Below are 26,903 nucleotides of genomic sequence, written 5' to 3' on the forward strand. Positions count from 1 at the left end.
AGTCCCGCCCACCACCCAAGTGTGAGTCTCGGAACGGTTGTTTGGGTTCTGAGTAAAGTCGGACCTTTCTAAAGCGACGCGCCATGGCCGTGTTGATGCCGAGAGGCGTTTTGTTGAGAAAACTGAGAGATTTAGTGCGTGTGATGCCCAGAAGAACACGAGTGAAGAATAAATGGGTACGTTAGAAATGGTATTCTACTAGTTAAACATGGTCAGCAAAAAAAAAAATAAGACTCTCGAGTCTCTTGTTATCAGGAAACGTAGGTAGCACGTTACGTTTACCAACACCAACAAACTCATTTAACTCGGTAGCTCTGTTAAAAATAAATGCCGTCAGTGTCATGGAATTCTAGGCATGTGTACACACAGTTATATGGTTAACATTTCAATTTTAGGTTGTCATCAAATTTAGGAAAACCTTATGCTGCGTTTACTCATTGGCAGGACGCGTTACAAATGTCATTTGCGTCATTGTTGGCACATTCCTGACATTCTTAACGTGACTTAACGCATCTGAATATGTTTCTTAATAGTGCGTGTTGGTGCGTGATATTCGTGATTTTCGTGGAGCATGTTTTTGGCTGTGAAAACATCACCACACATCACACCACCCTCATTTCGCCTCATGTCGTGGAGGTCGCAACTGTGTTGATCCGTCTTGATTAGTGATGATTCTTAATAGAGTGTGACAGCATTCGTGTGCACAATTAAACCCTGCTTCACCGCATTCAGTTTTATTGCTGCAGTAAACTGAAAGAGTACAGTGATGCCAAGTCAGCTAAAAGTCTTGTTCCAGTGCTCCTCAGTGCACTCCTGCAGGTGTTTCACCTGCTGCATGTGCCCGATGCTTGGAAAAACGAGCGAGACGAGAGCCGCACGGAGCCACACATCTGGCTCTCTCCGTCTCCTTCTCCTCTCTGCGCCACTCCACAGAGCCCAACTAAGCATGCAGTCACAAAGTTCTTCTGCTGTGGAGCAAACTGGAGCGATCTGAATTGTTCAGCAGCTGATGGATGAATATGGGTTGTGTGTGGAGACAATTTGCCACATTCACAACGTGACAGAACTTAACAATGCACTGTTACGCACGATGGCGTGCAACAGCACGGAAACTTATTCTTGACTGCACGTAATGGGTCCTGGTAATTCTCCAGCAACACATGCGATTAATCATAATGCGTGGTAAAAAAAAACTCTTATCGATGTCAATGATGAGAACCTTTTTTTTGGTTTGGGGGTGGGGCTAATTATTCCTAAGGCTGCTTTGCAGTGAAACTACTGTCGCTTACTGTATGTGTGCAAGCTGTTTCTAACAAAATAATAACAATAAAATGCCTCCCTCATCACTTTTTTTCTAACGTCATGGATGGTAAACTATTTTGTTTTTATGGAGCCTAATTGTTCCTATGGCTGCTTTGCAGTGAAATGTTTTAAAATGTGCAGTGTGTGTATGTATCTACACATCTTTGTGTGTGTGTGTGTATGTATACACAATGCACATTTTAAAACGTTTCACTGCAAAGCAGCCTTAGAAACAATTAAGCCCCATTTAAAAAAAAAAAAAAAACAAACTTTATCATCCTTGACATCAGAAAAAATTGATGAGGGATTTTTTTTTTCTTAGATACAGAAGAAAATTGGGAAGTTGGGAAATTGGCCTTTATAATATGAATTAACATAAGTTCATGGCACTCACTTCATGTCATTTTCGAGGATTCACAGCTCTGGTTCTCTCGTTGAAGCTTGTGGCCATCAGCAAGACTCATTTGTTTCATTTGATTCATTTATTTATTTGTTTTTTAATTGAGCACAGTCCAACAGTATAGAAAACATACATCTTCTTGTAGGGACTATACATTTTCATACAATAAAAGTGTTGTCAAAATGCAGAGAATATAAAGTAAGAATTACAAAACAAAAAGAAGAAAGAAAATGCAAGGACTTGTTGGAGCAGCAAGACAAGCTGCACATTAATCGACTAGCGTCTGGACATCGTTCGTTTTCGGTCACAGCATACTCGCTACCGAGCGGACGCCCCATTTTCCAAATGGTTTGTGTCGACACTGCACACTCAACCACCCCCATTTTTTTGAATGGTTTGTGCTGACACTGCACACTCATTCAGTGCGTTAGTCTCACCCCTTCAGCATCTCACCATGTCATATCGGTCCTTCAGACTTTTTTGAGTAAATTGCTAAAACCTTTCAGACCCCCTGCCTTTTAAATATTTTTTGTTTTGCCTTTCAGCTTCTGGTTTGCTCTGCTCCCCCAGACCCCCACCTTTTTAAGCATTTTTATTATTTTGTTTTGCCTACAATATGGGCAAATCATCATATGGCAAATTGTCATATCAATATGATATACAATATGACTGTGATTTCACACAAAGGGCAGCAACAATGAAAATTAAACATTCTTAAAACAGTAATAATTCTCAAGGTTGGCTCCAGGCATTTAACCTCAAGGGGGCAGGTTTTCTCGGTGAAAACATCGCCGAACTCAATACAAATGCATGTAATCTGGTCACTTTTCAAAGGGGTCAGAATCATTCCAGGGAATGATAGATGTCAGCTGGCCGTTAGAGACAATAACTACAGACATTTGTCACAAAATGCCCCGCGTGCAGTACTATTTTCCATGTAAAGTGCAGTAATATGCACAGGTGTGGGGTAGGTATTTGATTGAACCCTTATATATTTGATGCAAACTGGGATACACAGTGGAAAAATTGGAGATTGACATATTTATTTAGAGGATGTGGCCAACAGTGACCATAAAAAGTCAGTAGCCTGCGAACAAATGCAACTGTTGGTAATTTTTTAAAAGTAGGTCAAGGTCACTGGACTTTGAACCCATGTGAAGTACTCCTCCAAGGCATGTACCCACCAAATATGAAGTTTCTCTGAGCAATAGGTGCCGAGGTACATTGCGGCAAACAAATTTCAGGTGAAGGATTTGACAGTTGTGACCACTGGTGACCTTGAAAAGTAGGTCAAGGTCACCGGCCTTCGAACCCATGCAAAGTACTCCTCCAAGGCATGTACCCACCAAATATGAAGTTTTGTGAGCAATAGGTGCCGAGGTACATTGCGGCAAACAAATTTCAGGTGAAGGATTTGACAGTTGTGACCACTGGTGACCTTGAAAAGTAGGTCAAGGTCACCGGCCTAAAAAACCCATGTGAAGTACTCCTCCAAGGCATGTACCCACCAAATATGACGTTTTTGTGAGCAATAGGTGCCAAGGTACATTGCGGCAAGCAAATTTCAGGTGAAGGATTTGACAGTTGTGACCACTGGTGACCTTGAAAAGTAGGTCAAGGTCATCGGCCTTTGAACCCATGCAAAGTAGTCCTCCAAGGCATGTACCCACCAAATATGAAGTTTCTGTGAACAATAGGTGCCGAGGTACATTGTGGCAAACAAATTTCAGGTGAAGGATTTGACAGTTGTGACCATTGGTGACCTTGAAAAGTAGGTCAAGGCCACCGACCTTTGAACCCATGCAAAGTACTCCTCCAAGGCATGTACCCATCAAATATGAAGTTTCTGTGAGCAATAGGTGCCAAGCTACGTTGCAGCGAAGGATTGGAAGGTGTGACCATTGGTGACTTTGAAAAGTAGGTCAAGGTCACCGGCCTTCGAACCCATCTGAAGTACTCCTCCAAGGCATGTACCCATCAAATATGAAGTTTTTGCAAGCAATAGGTGCCGAGCTATGTTGCGGCGAATGAATTGCGGCTGGACAGACGGACGGACAGACAGACGAACAGACAGAAGGGCAACCCGGATGCTATATGCCCCGCCTCGCGGTGCATAAAAAAACGGCTGATTTCAGTAGAACAACATACAGACCGAGCATGTTTTCACTGAGCGGCCACAAATTCTCCCCCTCGGATTGGCCACTTTTTGATGTGACGGAGCACTGACCTCGAGAATACCACACTCATTTTGCACTCATCATAAGCTTAGGATACAGTGCCTTCAAAAAGTATTGGAACATTTGGTATTTAAAACATATTATATTAGAAAGATTAAAAAAGAAAATAAGATTACAAAATCAAACCTTCACTGTGCCTTGTGATAGAATCACTACGATGACCAGTCCAAGATGGTGGCCGCATTTCCTGTGCCTCAGCAACCAATGCAGCGTCTGCTCTTCTTTGTAATGTCTATGTCTACCGTCGGCCATGTGATAGAATCACTATGATGACTGGCCCAAGATGGTGGCTGCATTTCTTGCACCTCAGCACTAATGCAGCGTCTACTCCTCTTTATAATGTCTATGTTCATCTACCATTGGTTTGTGGCTTTTTATGGCTTTTTACAACAATTTTGTCCAGTTTGTGGCTTTTTCTCCACTGGGGCTGAATTTTTGTGCCATTTCCAGTTGTGCTTTCGTCTACCATAGAGCGAGCTTCGCGCCACTGTGCTGCACTTCACTCGTATTAAACGTTTATGTTCCTAATTGTGGCTAAACAATCAAACTCACACAGATGTACAAGTCAAGTCTGGGAACATACGTGTGTTGGTGCTGTGCTTTGCTGCATCCATGGAATCGCCTTAGGACCTGGATGGCAACCACCCAGGCAGAGATCTGGTTTTTCCCTGCATCTTTAAAATAATCAGCTATTTGTCTGGTAAAACATGAGCGTCCTCATAGCCTTCTCCACTCACTGGGGTCCTCGGTGCTCCATAACCTATGTGTTGGATTATGCATAGAAGAAAGGCGCAACATGGCCAAAATGTTGAAGCTGACGCTCCCTCACGAAGCAAGTGATATTCCTCATCTCTTTCTCTCTAAGTAACCTCTGGTTTGAGACAATGTCATTTCAGTGGTGCTCAAGGATCATCCAGAGAGAGCTAGTACCACCTTAGGTTACTGGTTATGTCCAAGTCTCACAACCATACAGTAAGTATGACCAAAAGTTTGTCCATGTGGTACATTTCTCTGTGCATGGTCCAGCACATAGGTAGCTGAGTGTTGAGGCTGGAGAAGACCTTGATCAGGGGTCTTCAACTCCAGTCTTCGAGGGCTGGTGTCTTGCAACTTTTACATGTCACTGCTTCAACACGCCTGAGTCAATTAATGAGGTCATTAGCAGTACTATGGAGAACTTGACTGCATACCGAGGAGGTAATTCAGCCATTTGATTCAGGTGTGTTGGACCAGGGACAGATCTAAAAGGTGCAGGACACCAGCCTTCGAGGACTGGAGTTGAAGACCCCTGGGCCTAGGGTATGTCTATGTTTCACCTGGCTGCAGCAGATAGATGGTTAATTTAGAGATGTGGGTTAGGCTGTTGTCTGGCTTTTTGGTTGCCATCCAGGACCCAAAAAAGATGCATTGTGTTATGGAAGTGGCAGAGCACAGTACCAGTACATGGTCCCAGACTCGATTCTACTCTTTGCAACTGTACTATCCCACCATTATACAATACGATAGACTTTATTGTCCCCAAGCGGAAATTTGTCTTGGGCTTCAAGTGCTCTGCAGACATTTCTGTCTCAAATAAATCAATATGTACGCCATCCTGCTCCTGCTGTAGTGAATGAGGTCCAGTATTGGCTGTCATTTACATTAACAAACAGCTTTGTGTAATAAAGTGTTCACTGAGTATAAAACTGTGTTTTCTGAACTCATATCTTATTAATAGGCTGTCACACGTCCCAAGTTCCCTCCCACCCAACTGGCCCTTCAGCAGTTTGATGCCACCTACAGTGTACAGCTGGGGCCGCTGTGGCCATCGGTCCGTTCTGCTTTGCTCTCTGAGAAGAAGTATGGAGCGCTGCTGAACAACTTTTCTTATGAAGATGTTCTCTCACACCTTGAAGCTCAAGGATGCAGAGACTTTATCAGCGACACAGAGCCTGAGGGTAGGCGTGCAGTTCCTGTAGTAAGCCACTGAGAGTTCATGATGTAGGAAAACATTGTGTACATGTTAAAATTAAATGAGTATCCAATGAAACATGTGTTTTTAATCCCACAAATCCTGATTTATTTATTTTTTTGCCAGAATATATGTGGCGATGCCATTATCTTTGCAGGAGAATGAAAGCCCAAGTCTTTAGGGTCCTGGTGCTTTGTGTCTTCTTACTGTATGGTTGTAAGAGTTTAATGCTAACCAGTGACCGAAGGCGATGACTAGATGTCTTTGGTACCAGGTTTCTTGGAGGATCCTTGGACAGTGTGGAAAGGACTTTGTGTCAAATGAGCAGCTACTTAGGGAGACTCAGATGAAGTGCACTATTTGAATTGTGAGGTAACATCAGCTACAGTGGTCTGACCATGTGAGGCACTTTCCTGAGTATGATCCAGTGCATGGGTGCCTCATTGGGTACCCAAGCAACTATAGAAAGGGCCAAAAGAATGCCCATGTTTCACTAGGCTGCAGCAGACAGACTACTTTCCGGAGGTGGGAATGGTCCAACCTGAGTGGTTGCAGTGCAGGACCCAGGGTGGTTCTGCTGTGTGCGTGGTCCCAGACCTGACCTGACCTAACCTGATACAGGGTTTTCAGTGAAAATGTCTTTCGAAGGCACTAAAGTTGCATAACTTGTATGTTTGGAGGAAGAAGGTGGAGCCTCCTCTAAAAATGTCTTAATTGTACCTGCAGCTCAGCCATGTTTGGAAAGAGAGCCAGAAGGTGGTGAGGAAATGGAATCCACTGGTGCTTTGCTGAAGACCTCTGGCTTTGATGATTCCCAGCTGCCACCTCTTTGTCTTAGTCCTAACATCAGGTGCTGTGTGTTTCCCAGAGGAAACATCACAAGATTCAAAAGTGCAAGGTGAGGGACCTCTACCAAAGACTTATGATTTGTCTGTCTGTATTTGTTAGCAGGATTACTCAAAAATATGTGGATATATTTTTGTTCAGAATAGAGAATAATCCTTTAACCCTCTCTGGGGTCCGAGGGCATTTTTTGGACGGTTCACTCGCCTGGCATAAATGTTTTATTATTGCTGTTAACAGTTCTCCCTGCATCTCACAATCAAGTTTTATGTCTCTTTTTTTCAGGACAACCTGTGCTTTCAGAATATATATGTTTTTGTTGTGTTTTACGAGTGTAATAAAGGTTTACAATCGAAAATAGGCAAGGAAAAATTGCACACACATTTATTTAAAACACACAGCAAACTATAATAAACAATTGTTTTGACACTTTATAAAGGTAATTTGAAGTCTTGTATGAAAGGCTGTACAACAAAAAGGTTCAAACAATAAACACAAATACACATTTTGAACAATATATACAAAATGGTCTATGCGTTTTGTTGTCCATTGATATGGTAAACAGTAGTTTATGCAGAGAAAGAAACAGAGTTATCCAGTAACATTCACATGCAAACTAGTGGAGCAATCCTGATAGTTACACACTCTTTGTTTGAGCACGTGAGATTGTCATCAGAGGCTCTCCGTCTGCTCCTGCTTTCACTGATCGCTGTGCGTAATGGCGTAGGGCGCACTGAGTATGTAGTAATAGTATGTACTCATTGGAGCACCCAGGGGGCTATTCAAATGGGCCAACTAGTAACACATCACTCCTGAAAATGATCTTTGGCTTTTCACATTAGGTAAATCTGCCCTACGTTTGGATTTTGGAAAACCATGTGATGGTGAACCAATTCCGATTGGACACTCATATTGCGCACGTCATCGCACAGCTTCTATGAGGAGTACAAAGACGGCCGATGGCTGGCTAAAAAGTCTGCAGAGTTAACTTTTCAGCAAAAAAAAGGTTTCTATCTCATATCATTCAAAGGTTATTTATAATTTGGTAAAGCTTGGTCTTAGCCATCGTATACGACGGCATCAGCCCCAGAGGGTTAAATTTGTAATTTGGGGTCTGATTTGAATGGTCATTTTCGTGACTATTGTGAGATATGATGATGTTGTTAAAACTGGAAAAATAAGTCTTATCTTGATAAATGATCATGTGCAGTGAATCCAGATTTGGGGAATTATAATGTAGCTTTGGACAGATGTTGAGTATGTGGGATGACTGTATCCAAAAACAAACAACAAAGGTTGTAATAGAATTTAAATGGTTCATGGTCTGTTAGTCATAGCAGTTACACTGACTGTTGAGTTTTTGGATGAACATTTTCAGAAATGTTTTAAAATGTGACTTTCTGGGCCAGAGAGTTTACCCTTAGGCTGCCTAGAAAACACTCTCAGTAACAGTCACAGAACATAGGGCAGTGTTTCCAAACAAAGGATACATATAACCCTGGGAGTAAATTAGAATCATCATAAAAATATGAGCAGAAACTTTGTAGAATTCATATAAAATACAATTCTCTCAGCTGTGGTTAAATAGACACACAGAACTGAAATTGTATGCACTAGATTACACCACAGATGTGCTTGGGGGAATTACAGTATGACCCATTCATTTGAATGACTCAGAAAGCAACAGAGCCATAAAATTCACCTCCCTTCAAGGAGCTGTTTCTTCCGTCTTTAATTTTTGTACGACTCATCTGCTAGCATTAGCATTAGTTTTGCATAATCCCTATCCCTGTGGAAGGTTCCCGGGCCTCTCACGGGCAGAGTCTGTGAAGATAGAGTGCCTTAATTGAGAGAGTGGCGTCAACTCAGATCATGGCGCCATTTTGGTTCCAACTGCACTGAACTACTGAATGAACCTTTAATATTTTCAGCACTTTTCAAATCATTTAACCAACATCCAGCTATACGTACTATAAAAATAAATATAAAAATAGTTAAGATATCAAATTTTACAAAAATTCACAATTTCTGATGATTTATTTAATTAATTTGAAGCCTGACGTATGCTTCTGCTGCTGTTTAACTCCGTGTCATGTAAAAACGTGCGTGACAGCTTTAAAGATCTCTGTCTCTGGATTATGCTTTATTCTGGCCTAATTCGACCCTCAACAAGCTTTTCTTTCTACAATCATCACCTCCAAATCAAAGATAAGCTGAACATTTTCCTCTTTTTCCGACTTTGTGCTGTGAAGTTGCGGATGTTTCTGATCCATTTGTAATCGGCGTGCTCACTGCAGAAACTATTAAATATGATGGCAGATGATGTAGTGAAGGGAGAAAAGTGTCAAATCACAGCCTTTTGCTGTGTCTGATTTAACAGGTGCACGTCAGGCTGCGGCTCCAAGTCTGAGCACGTGTGAAAAAAATTAACGGTCAGGCTTTTAATCACAGAAATGACTCCAGTCCCACATGCTCGGGGTTTTAATGGAAATACCTTGTGATCGGATGGGACATTTTATCCAATGTGAGTGAAAATCCACTGTATAAAATCCATTATATATGGCGTTTATTACTGGACTTTTTTGTCCAGTGACTGCAAATATCTGGTTTATATGATGACGGTTTAGGTGCGTTTTGTTGTACATTACTGTACATGGGACAACAATAAATTTACCTCGCAAAGCTTGATGATGATGTCGGCTTCCATCCCACACAGCTGACTTTATTTTCCCACATTTTTCTTCTGTTTGGATCTGAAGGGAATCTGTACATCTTGAAGCCCTTGTTGTGTCTATTTGTGCATCCAAACGCACAACAACTCGTCATTTTCAGTGAATAAATAAATAAAAAATGGTAATACTGCATTCTATAAAAGAAGGATTGCCTGTAAAGCAAATGTCATTAAGTCGACCCCTAATGCTTTAAGTTTATCTACAGACATAAACTGAACCAAAAGTGTTCCTTGTAAGTGGTGCTAATCAAACCCATTTTGTGAGGTGACGAGTGTACTGGGAAACCAACATGCCAACAACATTTCAACTTTATTGTGTCTTTATTGCTGATATACTTTAATTTTGCAGTAAAACTCATCTGTTCCATGACTGTCTGCTCCCTGTCCTAAGACCAGATATGGGCGGGTTGTTGGGTTACTACCTAATGGATGCAGCCTCACTGTTACCTTGCCTTGCACTGGATGTTAAAGAGGATCACAGTGTGCTCGACCTCTGTGCTGCTCCTGGAGGCAAGAGCCTCGCTTTACTTCAGTCCCAGTCTCATGGTAAGAGAAATCATTTGTGTGACCACTTTCTCTCCTGTATTTGGTTTCCTCACAATGTGTTTGTGTTTATTATGTCTTGTTTCACTAACTAACCCTGTGTTTCTTTGTATGCCAAAGGGTTTCTGTGTATGAACGACTCTTCAGCTTCTCGGGTATCACGACTGAGGAATGTCCTCGAAAGCTACATCCCAAAGCACTTATTGACAGAAAACAGATTGAGCATCACCTGCTTTGATGGCATCACTTTGGGGGAAAATGAAAGGAACTCCTTTGATAGAGTTTGTGCACGTCATGAGTCTTCCATTTGAAGAAAAGTTAGTATTTTCCGTGTCTTGGTTACATTTCCAGATGGTGGGTCTTTTCTCTCTCTGGTTTTCAGGTCCTTGTCGATGTTCCCTGTACCACAGACAGACATTCACTGATGGAGGATGAAAACAACATATTCAGTAAGAGCAGAACCGGGGAGAGACGAACGCTGCCCCAGCTCCAGCTGGAGCTCCTGCTGTATGTATCAATGGGGTTATGGGCCCGATAATAAACCTGGCACAAAGCGAGGTGCATTGCAGAGCAAGTGTTACTGCTAGTTTCCACCCAGTGCAGTTGTTTATACATCCAGCAACCATGTCCTCTAAATTTCAGTTACCACTTGTGCTCATGTGGGGGCATTGGTCTAAAACTGATGTGTGATCAGACACAAAGCTGGCAGGTTCATAACATCAATGCTTGAACCTTTGACCACCAAAACCTGGTCTAAACTCCAGTGCAGTGTATTTCTTTATTTGAAGAGCACAGTACTCAGTCTCACATGGCAGGTCCACTGTGCCCGTGCGCTCTGTGGACTGAAATGCGCAGTAGTGCATAACAGGACTGAAATGGAATTAAGCCAAACCCCAACCTCTGGTGCTAAAACATGAGTCCAACATGGAAGCGCTTCATCTTGCAGTTGCTCAAATGACAGCTTGAGGCTGCTGCCAAAGTGAGTCACCTCCATAGAACAAAGTGTGTGAGTTCTTTTGGCTTCCTTTTCACTCTGTGCCACCACAGTGAGTCCAGTATGGATCTGCATGTTGATTTGGCAAAGGTTTTCAATGCCGTGAACTTTCTGTTTTAGAAACAAGTGATCACTTGGCCACCACACTGCTTACTCCACACCATTAAATTCCCCAACTTAGAATAAACCTATTTGCAGCCAACAGTTTTGGTCTGTATAGCTACTTTACTCATTCATGACAACTGTATCAAGCATTTATTTTTTTCATGACTCATCAATTTATGCTATTTTACGCCATTAATTTTGTTAGCAGTAGCTTATCTCTGCTGTGAACTTGACCGTGTTTGTTTTTTGTAAGAATTTTATTCAAAACGTCTGAGATAATGTGGCTTGTTATGAGGTCAGTTGTACTAACTGACCATCTAAGAAGCCTGCGCTCCAGTATTTCTGTTGAGTGAAATTTCAGTTATGTTAGCATTAATTATCATTTATTGAGAGCTTTGTGAGGTTATCTCTGCTGTTGTTCCACGGTTAAATGGCAGATGGACTGCATTTATATAGTACTTTTATTGTCCAATACCTTTACAGTGATGCCTCACATTCACTCACTCACTCACTCACTCACTCACTCACACACACACACCTCAATGTCAGGGTGCTGCCATGTAAGGAGCGTACTACAGATCGGGAGCAACTTGGGATTAAGGACCTTGCCCAAGGGCCCAGAGCCATTTTCCGGTCTGATGGGGATTTGATCATAGGCTGTTACCGAGGCGGTATGCCAGTCAAAAGCCACCCGTTATGAAAATCACTGCCCAAATGATAAAAAAAAAGTGTTAATAAAATAAGTGGCCTAAGGTTAGCCTGTTGGCTTTACCTTTGCTAACACTGAGATAGGGGGGCATGTTCAGGCTTTTTTTTTTGGTCTGGCATTTGTTTATTTGAATTTGTCCCTGCCCAAGTCACACCAGAATTGTCCATACTCCACCTCTTTACCCATTTGTGGGTTTGCTCAGAAATGCCAAGACGGTGGCATTTGAAAGCACCCCAGTTGAGCTTCAAACCATTTCTTCAGAAAACCTACTGGTGAAGTCACGGAGGATTTGTCCAATATATACAGCAGTGTTCAGAATAATAGTAGTGCTATGTGACTAAAAAGATTAATCCAGGTTTTGGGTATATTTCTTATTGTTACATGGGAAACAAGGTACCAGTAGATTCAGTAGATTCTCACAAATCCAACAAGACCAAGCATTCATGATATGCACACTCTTCAGGCTACGAAATTGGGCTATTAGTAAAAAAAAAAGAAGAAAAGGGGGTGTTCACAATAATAGTAGTGTGGCATTCAGTCAGTGAGTTCATCAATTTTGTGGAACAAACAGGTGTGAATCAGGTGTCCCCTATTTAAGGATGAAGCCAGCACCTGTTGAACATGCTTTTCTCTTTGAAAGCCTGAGGAAAATGGGACGTTCAAGACATTGTTCAGAAGAACAGCGTAGTTTTATTAAAAAGTTGATTGGAGGGGGGAAAACTTATACGCAGGTGCAAAAAATCATAGGCTATTCATCTACAGTGATCTCCAATGCTTTAAAATGGACAAAAAAAACCAGAGACGCGTGGAAGAAAACAGAAAACAACCATCAAAATGGATAGAAGAATAACCAGAATGGCAAAGGCTCACCCATTGATCAGCTCCAGGATGATCAAAGACACTCTGGAGTTACTTGTAAGTGCTGTGACAGAAGATGCCTGTGTGAAGCTAATTTATTTGCAAGAATCGCCCGCAAAGTCCCTCTGTTACATAAAAGACATGTGCAGAAGAGGTTACAATTTGCCAAAGAACACATCAACTGGCCTAAAGAGAAATGGAGGAATATTTTGTAGACTGATGAGAGTAAAATTGTTCTTTTTGGGTCCAAGGGCCGCAGACAGTTTGTGAGATGACCCCCAAACTCTGAATTCAAGCCACAGTTCACAGTGAAGACAGTGAATCATGGTGGTGCAAGCATCATGATATGGGCATGTTTCTCCTACTATGGTGTTGGGCCTATATATCGCATACCAGGTATCATGGATCAGTTTGAATATGTCAAAATACTTGAAGAGGTCATGTTGCCTTATGCTGAAGAGGACATGCCCTTGAAATGGGTGTTTCAACAAGACAATGACCCCAAGCACACTAGTAAACGAGCAAAATCTTGGTTCCAAACCAACAAAATTAATGCCTCGCAGATGTGAAGAAATCATGAAAAACTGTGGTTATACAACTAAATACTAGTTTAGTGATTCACAGGATTGCTAAAAAAGCAGTTTGAACATAATAGTTTTGAGTTTGTAGCGTTAACAGCAGATGCTACTATTATTGTGAACACCCCCTTTTCTACTTTTTTTTAACTAACAGCCCAATTTCATAGCCTTAAGAGTGTGCATATCATGAATGCTTGGTCTTGTTGGATTTGTGAGAATCTACTGAATCTACTGGTACCTTGTTTCCCATGTAACAATAAGAAATACGAGGTCTATTAGAAAAGAAACCGACAGTTTTATTTTTTTTAAAAACTATATGGATTTGAATCATGTGTGATTACATCAGCCAAGCTTGAACCCTCGTGCGCATGCGTGAGTTTTTTCACGCCTGTCGGTGACATCATTCTCCTGTGAGCACGCCTTGTGGAAGGAGTGGTCCAGCCCCCTCGTCGGATTTTCATTGTCTGAGAAGTTGCTGAGAGACTGGCGCTGTGCTTGATCAAAATTTTTTCAAGAACTGTGAGGCACATCCGAGTGGAGACCATTCGAGAAATTCAGCTGGTTTTCGGTGTAAATTTTAATGGCTGAGGAGAGATTTTGGATTGTTTCTATCGCTGTAAGGACTTCCCACGGAGCGGGACATCGCACAGCGCTCCGAGGCGACGTCGTCATCCTGTTTCAAGCTGAAAACCTCCAAATTTAAGCCTCTGTTGACCCAGGACATCGTGAGAGAACAGAGAACTTTCAGAAGAGGTCGGAATCAGCAGTTTTTCCGGACATTCCACTGTTAAAGGAGATTTTTTTTAATGAAAGACTTGCGGACGGATCGGCGCGCCCACCACAGGAAAAACACTTCCGTGTTGATAACCATTTGTAAAATCCAGGCGGCTTTTGGTGGCTTTCAGTTGAGTGAGTATCTGAGAAATTGTTTAACAGCAGGGCATGTTCCAACTTGTCCTTAAGGCTTCCAACGGAGGTGTTTTTCCTGTGGCGGGGGCGCCGCGCCGGCTGTGAGCCGACGCGCCAATCTGTCTGCACGTCTTTCATTAAAAAAAATCTCCTTTAACAGTAGAATGTCCAGATAAACTGCTGATTCCGACCTCTTCTGAAAGTTCTCTGTTCTCTCATGATGTCCTGGGTCAACAGAGGCTTAAATTTGGAGGTTTTCAGCTTGAAACAGGATGACGACATCGCCTCGGAGTGCTGCGCGACGTCCCGCTCCGTGGGAAGTCCTTACAGCGATAGAAACAATCCAAAATCTCTCATCAGCCGTTAAAATTTTCACCGAAAACCAGCTGAATTTCTCAAATGGTGTCCACTCGGATGTGCCTCACAGTTTTTGAAAAACGTTTGATCAAGCACAGCGCCAGTCTCTCAGCAACTTCTCAGACAAAGGAATTCCGACGAGGGGGCTGGACCACTCCTTCCACAAGGCGTGCTCACAGGCGAATGACGTCACCTCTCGCATGCCCAAGAGGGTTCAAGCTTGGCTGATGTAATCACACGTGATTCAAATCCATATGGTTTTTTAAAAAAATAATGACGGATACTTTTCTCACAGACCTCGTACAGTGGTCCCTCGTTTATTGTGGGAGTTATGCTCTAAAAATAACCCGCGATAAGTGAAATCCGTGAAGTAGTCAGTGTTATTTTTTGCAATTATTATAGACGTTTTAAGGCTGTAAAACCCCTCACTACACACTTTATACACTTTTCTCAAACAGGCATTAACATTTTCTCACTTTTCTCTCGTGTGTAAACACTCTCAAAGTTCAAACCTTAGTAGAAAAATACGACCAACCTGTTTTCAGGCCCAAACATTTGTTTGAGAAATAAAAATAGAACACTTTCCTACAAATAATTATGATGGCTTTTAGAACGAATGAATTTAATTTTAACGATCAACCTACGAGGTTGGACACATAAGAAATTATTAATAGTGACTGACCAGTATTTCACAGTTCCTCTGATCACGCCTCTTCGTCCTGGTGCCGCTCTACTGTCGCGTCTTTTTCCGCTGATTCACACCTTGGTGCAGGTGTCTTTTTCCAAGTGAAGAACACAGTTATGGGTAGTTGTTGGTGCTCTTTTTTCTTCTGGGCGAGAAGATTCTTATAAACAGACATGCAGAAAACAATGCGCGTGCTCTGCCTTCGCGGTGCCCGGCTTGCTTGATGAGAACGCAGAACACAATGCGCTGCACAAAGCATGCAAAATTGGACTAAAAAAATCCGCAAAACTGCGAGGCCGCGAAAGGTGAACCGCGTTATAGCGAGGGACCACTGTATACTCAAAACCTGGATTAATCTTTTTCATCACATAGCACTACTATTATTCTGAACACTACTGTATCATCTTCTTCACCGTACATCCGTCTCAATTTCACCCTGTTCGCTGTCACACTAGCCTCCCTCACCATACCTGTAAACCTCTTTGGCCACCCTTTTTTTTTTTCCCTGCCTGGTGACTCCATCCTCAATATCCTTCTCTCTATATAGCCTGGGTCTCTGCTCTGTATATGTCAAAATCTTCTCAGTCTCACCTCTATGACTATGTCTCCAAAATGTTTTACCTGCGCTGTCCCTGTGATATGTTCTTTTTTAATCCTGTTCCTCCTCATCACTCCCAAAGAAAATTACAGCTTCTTACATTCTGCCACCTCCAATTCTGCCTGCTGTCTTTTTGTTCGTGCCACCGGTTTTAAGCCATACAACACAGATGGCCTTATTACCGTCTTTCCCTTTTACGCTTCCTGATGTCCTTTCACAAATCACTCCTGCCAATTTTCTGTATCCACTCCACCCTGTCTGAACGATCTTCTTCACCTCTCCACTGCACTCTCCATTACTTTGCACAGTTCTTTGCAACCACATTATTGCATGGAGCTCCCCTCCCATTAACACTCTTTCTTGCTCCTGTCTTTATTTCCGCTTATCTCCAGATCATATCTCCACCTCTTCAGGCTCATCTCAACCTGTTCTGCACTCCCACTACAGATCACAATGTCATCTGCAAACATCATGTTCCTTGGAGACTCCTGTCTGATCTTGTCCGTAGTCTGTTCATCACCAAGAAAAGACTCGGAGCCGAGCCTTGATGTAATGCCACCTCCACCTTGAATGCATCTGTCATTCCTACAGTGCATCTCACCACTGCAACATTGAAGGGTGATGATGAATGTAAACACGTATTGCACCACACTCACATATTTCTCTGCCACTCCAGACTTTCTCTTACAATAAGGCAGTTCTCTTGGCACCATGTCATAAGCTTTCTCCAAATGCACAAACACCGAATCCAACTCCTTCTGGCCATCTCTATACTTCTCCATCAGCACTGCTGGAGCAAACGTATCTGCGGTACTATTTATTTTCTAAGCCTAGGTTCTACTACTTCATACTGTGGCTGAACAACTTTATGCCTCTGCAGTTATTGCAGCTCTGCACATACCCATGTTTGTAAAAACTGCAACCACCACACTTCTCCACTCCTCAGACATCCTGTCACTTTCTAAGATTTTAATAAGTAGTAAGACCCTTTGGCTGATACCTTGTTTTCACTTGGGGTCGCCACAGCAGATCCAAGGTGGATGTGCATGTTGATTTGGCACAAGTTTTACACTGGATGCCCCTTTTTCCACATCATCCAACCTTCTCTCAGTCACATTTACTTCACCTCCTCAAAATACGTCCTCCACTTTGTCAACACTCTCCTCGCTTGTCAGCTCATTTCCATCTGTATCCTTTGTCATCCTAACCTGCTGCACATCCCTTCCAGCTCTTTCCCTCAGTCTGGTCAATCGCTACTAGTCCTTTTCTCCATCTTTAGTGTTGATTTTCACGTACAGCTCTCGACATTCCTTTTTCTCTTACCTTAAGCCACATCTCCTTGTACTCCTATTTTTTTTTTATCTCTGACTGTGCCCATTCTTTTTTGACAACTTCTTTATCCTTGTACTTCCCTGAACATCTTCATTCCACCACCAAGTCTCTTTGTCTTCTTGCCTCCTGTCCAGATGTCACACCCTGTACCTTCCTCGTTGTGTCCCTCACCACATATGCAGTTACTGTTTAGTCGTCCATCATCATTTCTTCTCCATCCAGTGCCTGTGTCACATCCACTCTGAATTTCACACAGTAGTCTTCCTCCTTTATCTTCTACTGCCTGCCCTTTCACATTCCTCTACTTGGCACCATATCTACCCATCACCTCCTCATCATCTCTGTTCCCTTCACCAACATGCCCATTGAAGTCTCCTCCAGTCACCACTGTTTCCTCCTTGGGTACACTCTCTTCTCCCTCATCAGACTCACTCCATAAATCTTTTTTTTTTCTGCTCCATCTCACATCCTACTTGTGCAGCATATACTCTGTTGACGTTCATCATCATCCCTTCAATTTTCAACTTAATCCTTCTGAATTACTCCCACACTGCTTCTCCTCCCACTCACCCCGCTATAGAGCAGTTTGAATCCTCCTTTGATTCACCTCCTCTTACTTCTCTTCCACTTGGTCTCTTGTACACACAATATGTCTACCATTCTCCTCTCCATCATACCACCAACTCTCTTTTTTTTTTTACCACCCAAACTGCCAGTATTGAAAGTCCTGACTCTCTCTTCCACACCTCAAATTTTTCTCTTTTGTTGCTACCTCCAGACACGCTCTCCACCTTTTCTTCTTCACCCAACAGAAGCCTAATTTCCGCTGGCAGACTGCTGGACAACAGCACCATTGGTGGTCATTATTAAATTTTTCAATTTATTTTTTCTTTATTTTCTACTTGTCTGCTTAATACCACTGCACTTTGAGCCTGGCATACTCTGGTTTAGACATGATGATGATGATAGGTGACTCTTGATTGGTTGACATTATGTTTAGACTACAAAATGACCGTCACTATTGAACTGGATAAATCAACACATTTGTTTCCAGGTTTGCACATCTAAATAGCAAATAGAACTGGGACATGCCCCAAAAGCGTTTGTGCCTCTCGTGCAGCACTGCTTGTATGATTTAAAGCTACTACAGGGCATGCCTTTTTAACATGCTAAATAAAATGTAAACCCTGTTTGTACAGAGCAGGAATCAAAGCAGCATGTCCAGGGGGACAGATCCTTTACTCCACTTGCACGGTGTCCAAAATCCAGAACCAGACTGTGGTACAACGAGCTGTGCACTTGGCTCAAGAGCACGACAACATCCATGTTCAGGTCAGTGGGACAAACCTCTGTCAGGGTGCAGATTTAACAAAGTGATACAATCAGTGGATCATTCCTTTTTCAACATGAAACTAAAAATGGAAAAAAAATAAATAAATCAATATTCATTTCTTTAACAAAAATGAAAAAAACTGATAATGACTTGTTTTCCATTTTTTGATTTTATTTATTTATTGCTCAAATCAAAAATAATAATTAAAAAGGATAACAACTGCTCATATCCTGTTTTTTTGTTTGTTTGTTTTTTGACCCAACTGTGTGACCCGGAAATGGCAGTACCAGCAGGAGGCGCAATTTTTTTTTTCTCTCCAGGACTACCCATGTCAGTTAACATAAATGAGTGTGTCTGTGCACCTCCTGCTCCTCATTGACATCACAAATATTGACAAAAATGAGTGCGTGTTTTTTCTGGGTTTTCATTTTTGGTTTCATCTTGAAAAATGAATGGTACACAGATTTGATACATTTAAATGATTTATTTTTCTATTTTTTTTAATCTTGCTGCTGTTATTGACTTCTATTTATTTTTTAATTGTTGGTTTGCCTGATTTATGGATTACTGGACAGGGTAAACTGCAAAAGAATTGCCCTTTTTGGCATCAGTACAGTTGTCTGAATCTGAAACGTAGTTGTGTCCTTGGAAATAAGAAAAAGACTTTAAGTTCACATGAAATATTGGGAATCTGAGTTGAGCTTGACAAATAAGTAATTTGACCTTTCTGTTCTACATGTTTTCTAATTGAACTCACCTCCAGGTTGTGAGCCTGCGACGCCTCACGCACATGTTTAAGAAAACTTTTCACTTTGCTCCTGATGTCCACCTGGGTGAGCTGGTCTTCCCACACCTAGCTGCTAACTTTGGACCCATCTACATGTGCAAACTGCAGAGACTAACTTAGACTTTGGACCGTGAGTCAGTTCCAGCCCAAAGCTGTGGGAGATGTGTGAACACTTAATGTTGGTACTCTTCACTTTCTGTCTGCATGTCAGCAGATGTCATATTGGAACTGGTGAAGAACTTCATGATGCTCACTGGTGAAACATTGGACTGCAGTCTGAAGGGCCCGCACTGGTCATTTTGGCGTTAAATATATATGTACACGTTATATCGTGGAATAAGTTTTCAAAAAACAATAAATTGTAAATTTGTTACAAGCAAAGTGTCTTATATTTCCTGGGTGCATTTGGCTTCACTTCCATGTGCTCAACCATTAAAATCAAGTTTAAAATATTTTAAATATTTTGGGGAAAGGTATTATTATTGTCATATGATGCAGTAATGAGCATCCCTTTGTGTATAAAGTGTATGCACATTGTGAACCCGCCTATGTGAGGCGTATCTGAATACTGCACCATGTAAACAACAAATTACAGAACTTTGTGCTTAACTTTAGACCAGGTTGTTACTGAAAAATGGTCAAAGTACTTGTAATAATGTTTTTTGCTACAAAAGCGAAAAGGCGTAGGCAGCAGTGTCAACATGGTATATGCAACCATTAACATTTATTTATATTCTAGAGCTCTTGTTGAAACTCTGTTGTACCTGCATCAATGTAAACGTCCACCAGATGGAGATATTGCTCACTTTAAAGAACCTTGATTATAGGCTGCTGTGGGACACCCCCAACAATGACCAGCCTGTTGCTTATAGTAATAGAGCTATAGTAGGCTTGTTGTTTTGATGAACTTAGACATATTTATTTGCACTGCATGCGGCCTTTTGCGTTTTAGCTTTGGTGAAAACACGAGTTGGGTCTCAGGATTTTTAAAAATTATTAAACATATTGTGTGTATAATTTTTTAATGTTCTCTTTCAGTCTTCTCCGTCGGGAGTGCAGATAATGGACTTTTTCTGTAGCCTAGGATTGAATATTCATACCACGCAAAATTATTTTTGTCATGTCTACGTAAGTCCTATTTTGGTTTAGTCTAGATACTGTATATAATTTTTATGTTTGGCATTAGCCTTTTGGTTCTGCAATGCAATGGAAAATTGTGATCCATTTACAGTAAATATACAAAATAATGCCCTTCAGACTGATTTGAGTAGGAAAATATAAATAATCATGAATCTAGATTAAATATGACATAGGCCCTGCTTGGAGCCCCCCACAAAGGGGGGAAAAATTAATAATTACAGTCTCAGCCCTATTGGAAACAAAAGTCCTTAATCTGCATTTCCAAATCCAGAAGATTGAAAGAAAATACAAAAACTGATTAATGTTCTTTTTGGAGTATAAAGGGTAGAAAACATGAGTCCACACCTTTTTTACTGCATTACAGCTCTTTAACTTGATGTTTTTGTAATTGGCATTTCTTCTTATGTTATTGAGTTTATTTTGAGCTTTGATTCCTGGGAAAGCTCTATATAAATAGTCAGTCATCCTCAATACCCGTTATTCAATTAAGAGTCATGGGGGGAGTTGGAGCCTATATCCAGCCAGGCCACCAGTCTTTAGCAGGGTCACGTGGACGGAAAACTTATTCACTCACACCTACGGTCAACTTAAGATTTCATTTCACCTACCTGCAAGGCTTTGGAAGGTGGGAGGAAGTCAGAGCACCTGGAGAGAACCCACACAAACACAGGGAGAACATGCAAACGCCATGCAGAAAGGACCAGGCAGGACACAATCCCACCACCTGCTTCCTGTGAGGTAATAATGTTAACCTCTAACCCGCTGTGCCGTCCTATATACAGTAGTGTTCAGAATAATAGTAGTGCTATGTGACTAAAAAGATGAATCCAGGTTTTGAGTATATTTCATATTTTTACATGGAAAACAAGGTACCAGTAGATTCAGTAGATTCTCACAAATCCAACAAGACCAAGCATTCATGATATGCACACTCTTAAGGCTATGAAATTGGGCTGTTAGTAAAAAAAAGTAGAAAAGGGGGTGTTCACAATAATAGTAGCATCTGCTGTTGACGCTACAAACTCAAACTATTATGTTCAAACTGCTTTTTTAACAATCCTGTGAATCACTAAACTAGTATTTAGTTATATAACCACAGTTTTTCATGATTTCTTCACATCTGCGAGGCATTAATTTTGTTGGTTTGGAACCAAGATTTTGTTCGTTTACTAGTGTGCTTGGGGTCATTGTCTTGTTGAAACACCCATTTCAAGGGCATGTCCTCTTCAGCATAAGGCAACATGACCTCTTCAAGTATTTTGACATATCCAAACTGATCCATGATACCTGGTATGCGATATATAGGCCCAACACCATAGTAGGAGAAACATGCCCATATCATGATGCTTGCACCACCATGCTTCACTGTCTTCACTGTGAACTATGGCTTGAATTCAGAGTTCGGGGGTCGTCTCACAAACTGTCTGCTGCCCTTGGACCCAAAAAGAACAATTTTACTCTCATCAGTCCACAAAATATTCCTCCATTTCTCTTTAGGCCAGTTGATGTGTTCTTTGGCAAATTGTAACCTCTTCTGCACGTCTTTTATTTAACAGACGGACTTTGCGGGGGATTCTTGCAAATAAATTAACTTCACACAGGCATCTAACTGTCACAGCACTTACAGGTAACTCCAGACTGTCTTTGATCATCCTGGAGCTGATCAATGGGTGAGCCTTTGCCATTCTGGTTATTCTTCTATCCATTTTGATGGTTGTTTTCCGTTTACTTCCATGCGTCTCTGTTTTTTTTTTGTTTTTTTTTTGCCCATTTTAAAGCATTGGAGATCATTGCAGATGAACAGCCTAAAATGTTTTGCACCTGCGTATGTTTTCCCCTCTCCAATCAACTTTTTATTCAGACTACGCTGTTCTTCTAAACAATGTCTTGAACGTCCCATTTTCCTCAGGCTTTCAAAGAGAAAAGCATGTTCAACAGGTGCTGACTTCATCCTTAAATAGGGGACACCTGATTCACACCTGTTTGTTCCACAAAATTGACAAACTCACTGACTGAAGGCCACACTACTATTATTGTGAACACCCCTTTTCTACTTTTTTACTAATAGCCCAATTTCATAGCCTTAAGAGTGTGCATATCATGAATGCTTGGTCTTGTTGGATTTGTGAGAATCTACTGAATCTGCTGGTACCTTGTTTCCCATGTAACAATAAGAAATATACTCAAAACCTGGATTAATCATTTTAGTCACATAGCACTATTATTCTGAACACTACTGTAAGTAGCTATTATAATTATTATGAGTAATACTAAAAGTGTGATTTTCCAAGACAATCAGCACTGAGCTGTCAGTTCAGTTGCAGCCTGCGCCTGTGTTGATATGAAGGCCTCATTCTAAGTTAAGGAAAACATGTAGATTTGTGGTTGCAGGTGATTACACACTAATGAACAGGAGGTTATTTCTGCACATAAATCCTAAATCCTACACAGTGTAGCTATAATGTAGTTTTATTGTGCCTTGTAGTATGTAGCAATAAAGATTGGAGACCTCCAAGGCTGTCTCTGCCCACCAGAGGGCGCTACAGATGTGTGTAAAAGTATGAATTGAATCAGATCTCATCTGGTTGATCTTTTAGATACCTACCTATAAAAACCTGTGTGTAGAAAGCGCCACAAGCACAAGTTTTTATAGGTAGGTATCAACGGTCGCATAATTAGCTGCTGCTGTGAAAATAGCTTCTGCGGTTCTTCATTGGGTTTGATGGCTTTGCCTGGTAATGTGATATAAGGCAAGTGAGAGCAGCCAATAGGTCTGTAATGACTTATTTGACCGCTTGGCTTCTCGCATCCGAATCTCTCCAACTTTCATTAGAGCACGCGGATTGTCTCGGTTTTGCATTGACATCGCTCTAAGGTGAAGTGTTTCCTCACAGCCTAATGTGTAGCGTCACACCGCCCGTGACCCCCTCTGTTGCACTGGCCAGGCAATGTAGCGTGAAAAAAGGTGCGTGTGTGTCTAACGAGCGGAGCGTGCGACGGTGTCATCCACATCTCTCGCTGTCATTAAGCTGCTCCGGGAGCAGCGCTGACTCCCGTCCCCGTGCAGGGAGGGACGGCAGCCATGCGGCTCCCACATGAACATTAAAGCGGCAGCACACAACTACAGCAGGACGTCTGCTTTTCTGCCCGTCGCTTTGTTGTTCCACAGATGAGTGCAGATAATTTTCTGTGCGATTGTGAGTGATTACTGTATTACTGCTGTAAAAGGGGGATGTACCAGGGAATGCAGAGGGAATTAATGACACATAAAAAGTATTTTTGTTTTGACTGCTTTCATCTCCGGGGGCCTTGAATGCCTCTTCGCTTATCTTGTGATTACCTAAACGTATTGTAAATATGTGTTTGCTGTGGGTTCTTACATAAATTTGCATGTTTTAACACTCAGGAGACGGCAGACCGTTAGTGATGACTTACTCTTTATTCTTTCAGTCTGCAGATTCGATTTGCTGGTTGCTTTATTACTGAGTCAGCCAGTGAAGTGCTGTGCGATTGTGTGTCTGTCTGGAAGCCTGTGTCGCACAGAGGCGATGAATATTACAAACAAGTATTTGGAGGGATTGCAGGAATGTCACTGTCCGTCTGTCCGTGGGGGTTCCAGGGAAATGCCCTCCTCAAGTGTTAGTGGATTTCAGTAAAACGTCACACAGTGGTAGCACACCATGTGAAGGTATGCATGTGAGGTCAGACATCTTCAAGGGAAGATAATTCATGAGGCATTTGTGGTTAAGTGGTGAATCATACTGTATGATATTAAGTACAACTCCTCCTAAGCTGCTTTGTAGATTTCAGTGAACCGTCACACGGTGCCGCGAAAGATGTGGGGAAATGTACATGAAGGAAAGGAAGGATCCAATGAGCCTGATCAATTGAATCAACCCTGACGTGGAGACCATAAATTGTGCTCTGAAAGCCTTTGCTTAATATTTTATTTTTCTGTCCCATACTCTTAAAACCATGCAGAGCAGGTAGCTCAGAGGGCTTGGGTCACACCACCTGCCTGTATTCTCAGATCGGACACTTCTCCACTGTTTTAGTTCGCCCAGCTGTCAATGGGCACCAGCCTTGGCTGAGAAAGTAACCTGGTTTGGACTGGAGTCTCCATCCAGTGGAAGTCGTAGACTCATTTAATTCATGCTGTGGTATCCGGGGTTGCGCACTAACCAACCCAGTCTGACAGCAGTTCATGGGATGGGGTTACAAAACGTACATTAATCTATGGGTTCGTGACGGGAGTATGAAGGGGTTGTTCATACCGTTGTTCATACCATTGTTTAAAAAAGGTGACCCAGCATCTTTTTCAAATTATCGGCCTATTTCAGTTTTGCCATGTTTTTCAAAGATTCTGGAGAAACTTGTTTATAACAGATTAAATGATCATTTGCTTAAGAATTCAATTTTATATAACTATCAATATGGATTTCGGAAAAAATCATTCAATATATATGGCCCTGATTGAACTGATGGATAGAATTCATGCAGTTTTAGACAACAGTGAATTTGGAATTGGTGTGTTTTTAGACCTTTCGAAAGCGTTTGATACAGTAAATCATGAAATTTTGCTTTCTAAGTTACATAAATATGGATTTAAAGCAACTGTCCATAAATGGCTTAGTAATTATTTATTAGAGAGAAAACAGTATGTTCTTCTGAATTTGGAATCTGAAATTAATTCTATAGACTGTGGAGTTCCTCAAGGTTTGATTTTGGGACCACTTTTATGTCAACAGTTTTGCATCTGTTTCTACTGCAACATTTCCATTGCTGTTTGCTGATGATACTAACCTTTTTATTTCCAGCAAAGATATAGATGGTTTGGTTAAAAGTTTAAATAATGATCTCTTGAATTATTCAATGTGGTTCAAAGTTAATAAATTATCATTAAATATAAAAAAGTCTAATTTTATGATATTTGCTTGCAATAAATAAATCATGATCAAATTAAAATTTACATAGACAACAAAGAAATATCAAGGGTCTCCTCTACATGTTTTTTGGGTGTATGGATGGATGACGAATTGTGTTGGAAAGAACATATTGAACATGTTTGTAGAAAAATAACTAAGTCAATAGGAATCATAAGCAAAATAAGATATTTTGTACATCACAAATGTCTTATTTGTGATGTACAAATACATCACAAATAAGTGTGTGTGTGTGTATATATATTATGTATGTATGTATGTGCATTTTTTATTTCTATTGTGATTCTCATTTGTAATAAATAAATGAAATGAAAAGTGAAAACGAGAAATGAAAATGGGGTGTTTTTTATAACGGGGACATGAATTCATTTCATGATGGGGCACAAAATGTGTGGTGAAGAGGGGGGCTAGAGGAGTCAAGGTTAACGTTTTGGCAGGGCACACACTTATGCTATGTTTATGGTTGAGTTAGGAGAAGGGGAAGATTATAAATAGCAAAATAAAAAACTCCCGAAAAGCGAGCTGATGGGGGCACGGGGAAAAAAAAACCTGTGAGACCGGGCTGCACTAACATCGGTGGGCCTCAGGTCCGATATGTGGCTTCTGTCCTTAAAAGCAAGAAGGTACTGGTTCACAGTTAGGTCCTTAAATATAGCCAAAGGTTCCCTAATTTACCCTGAATTATGCCACTTAGTAATTCCATCAATTTCTGGAATTGTCTGGAATCTTCTTTGCTATTTAAAGAGGGATTCAATTTAGTCAACTTTTGATCGACAAAAAAATAACAGTCAGACAGTGAAATAAAACTGGAATAACTCTTTTAAACTAATCGTATATGGAACTAAAACAGACATTCTAACTGACTTAGTACACACATTGTTTGATCAAATGGAAAAGGTGTAGTTGGATGAAATTGAGTTTGATAGTAAAATGGTAAAGACTGCATTTATATAGCACTTTTCCATCTGCATCAGACGCTCAAAGTGCTTTACAACAATACTGCCTCACATTCACCTCGATGTGAGCTGCTGCCATGCAAGGGGCCCACTACACACCAGGAGCAACTAGGGGATTAAGGCCCTTGCCCAAGGGCACTACTGATTTTCCGGTCAGGCTGGGATTTGAACCGAGGATCCTCTGGTCTCAAGCCCAACACTTAATCACTAGACTATCACCTCCTCTAGTGTAGTTTTTAGCCAAAGTGTAGGTAAATTTATGTCAACACCTGTATGTACACAGTGATTTTGTTTAAAATGTATGACTTGGTTGCCTTCAGAATGAAATTGGGCTGGGTGTGTTTTGGCTGTGTTCTTGCAGTATTCGCTGACACTGCACGGCGTATCAGACTCCACAGATGGGATAGGAACACTCCCGTTTTGTTTAGTGAGGCCCACGTTGGAAATGCAACCACAGGTTTAGGCTGCAGCCAGATTAAGAAGCGGGAGAATGGGGGTTTTCTTCTCACTAAGAAGATTATCCAGGGAGGGGTGAGATAGCACTCAGTGTGTTTAAGAAGAAAAGGGACACAAAGAAAATGCAAGATGAAGTGGAACTAAAGGAGGGTGGCC

General features: G+C 41.4%; 1 protein-coding gene across 1 annotated transcript; it reads left to right on the forward strand.

The window, feature by feature from the left end:
• Positions 1–31: 31 nt before the first annotated feature.
• Positions 32–19,489, forward strand: nsun4 (NOP2/Sun RNA methyltransferase 4). Its single transcript, XM_034183285.1, has 8 exons — positions 32–176; positions 5,657–5,876; positions 6,617–6,788; positions 9,856–10,010; positions 10,128–10,288; positions 10,390–10,514; positions 18,332–18,464; positions 19,229–19,489. Exons 1-8 carry the CDS (start codon positions 84–86, stop codon positions 19,370–19,372), a joined length of 1,203 nt encoding a protein of 400 aa, XP_034039176.1. The 5' UTR covers positions 32–83; the 3' UTR covers positions 19,373–19,489.
• The last annotated feature ends 7,414 nt before the right edge of the window (positions 19,490–26,903 follow it).

This window comes from Thalassophryne amazonica, chromosome 12, assembly GCF_902500255.1.
Source record: "Thalassophryne amazonica chromosome 12, fThaAma1.1, whole genome shotgun sequence".
Lineage (NCBI taxonomy): Eukaryota > Metazoa > Chordata > Actinopteri > Batrachoidiformes > Batrachoididae > Thalassophryne > Thalassophryne amazonica.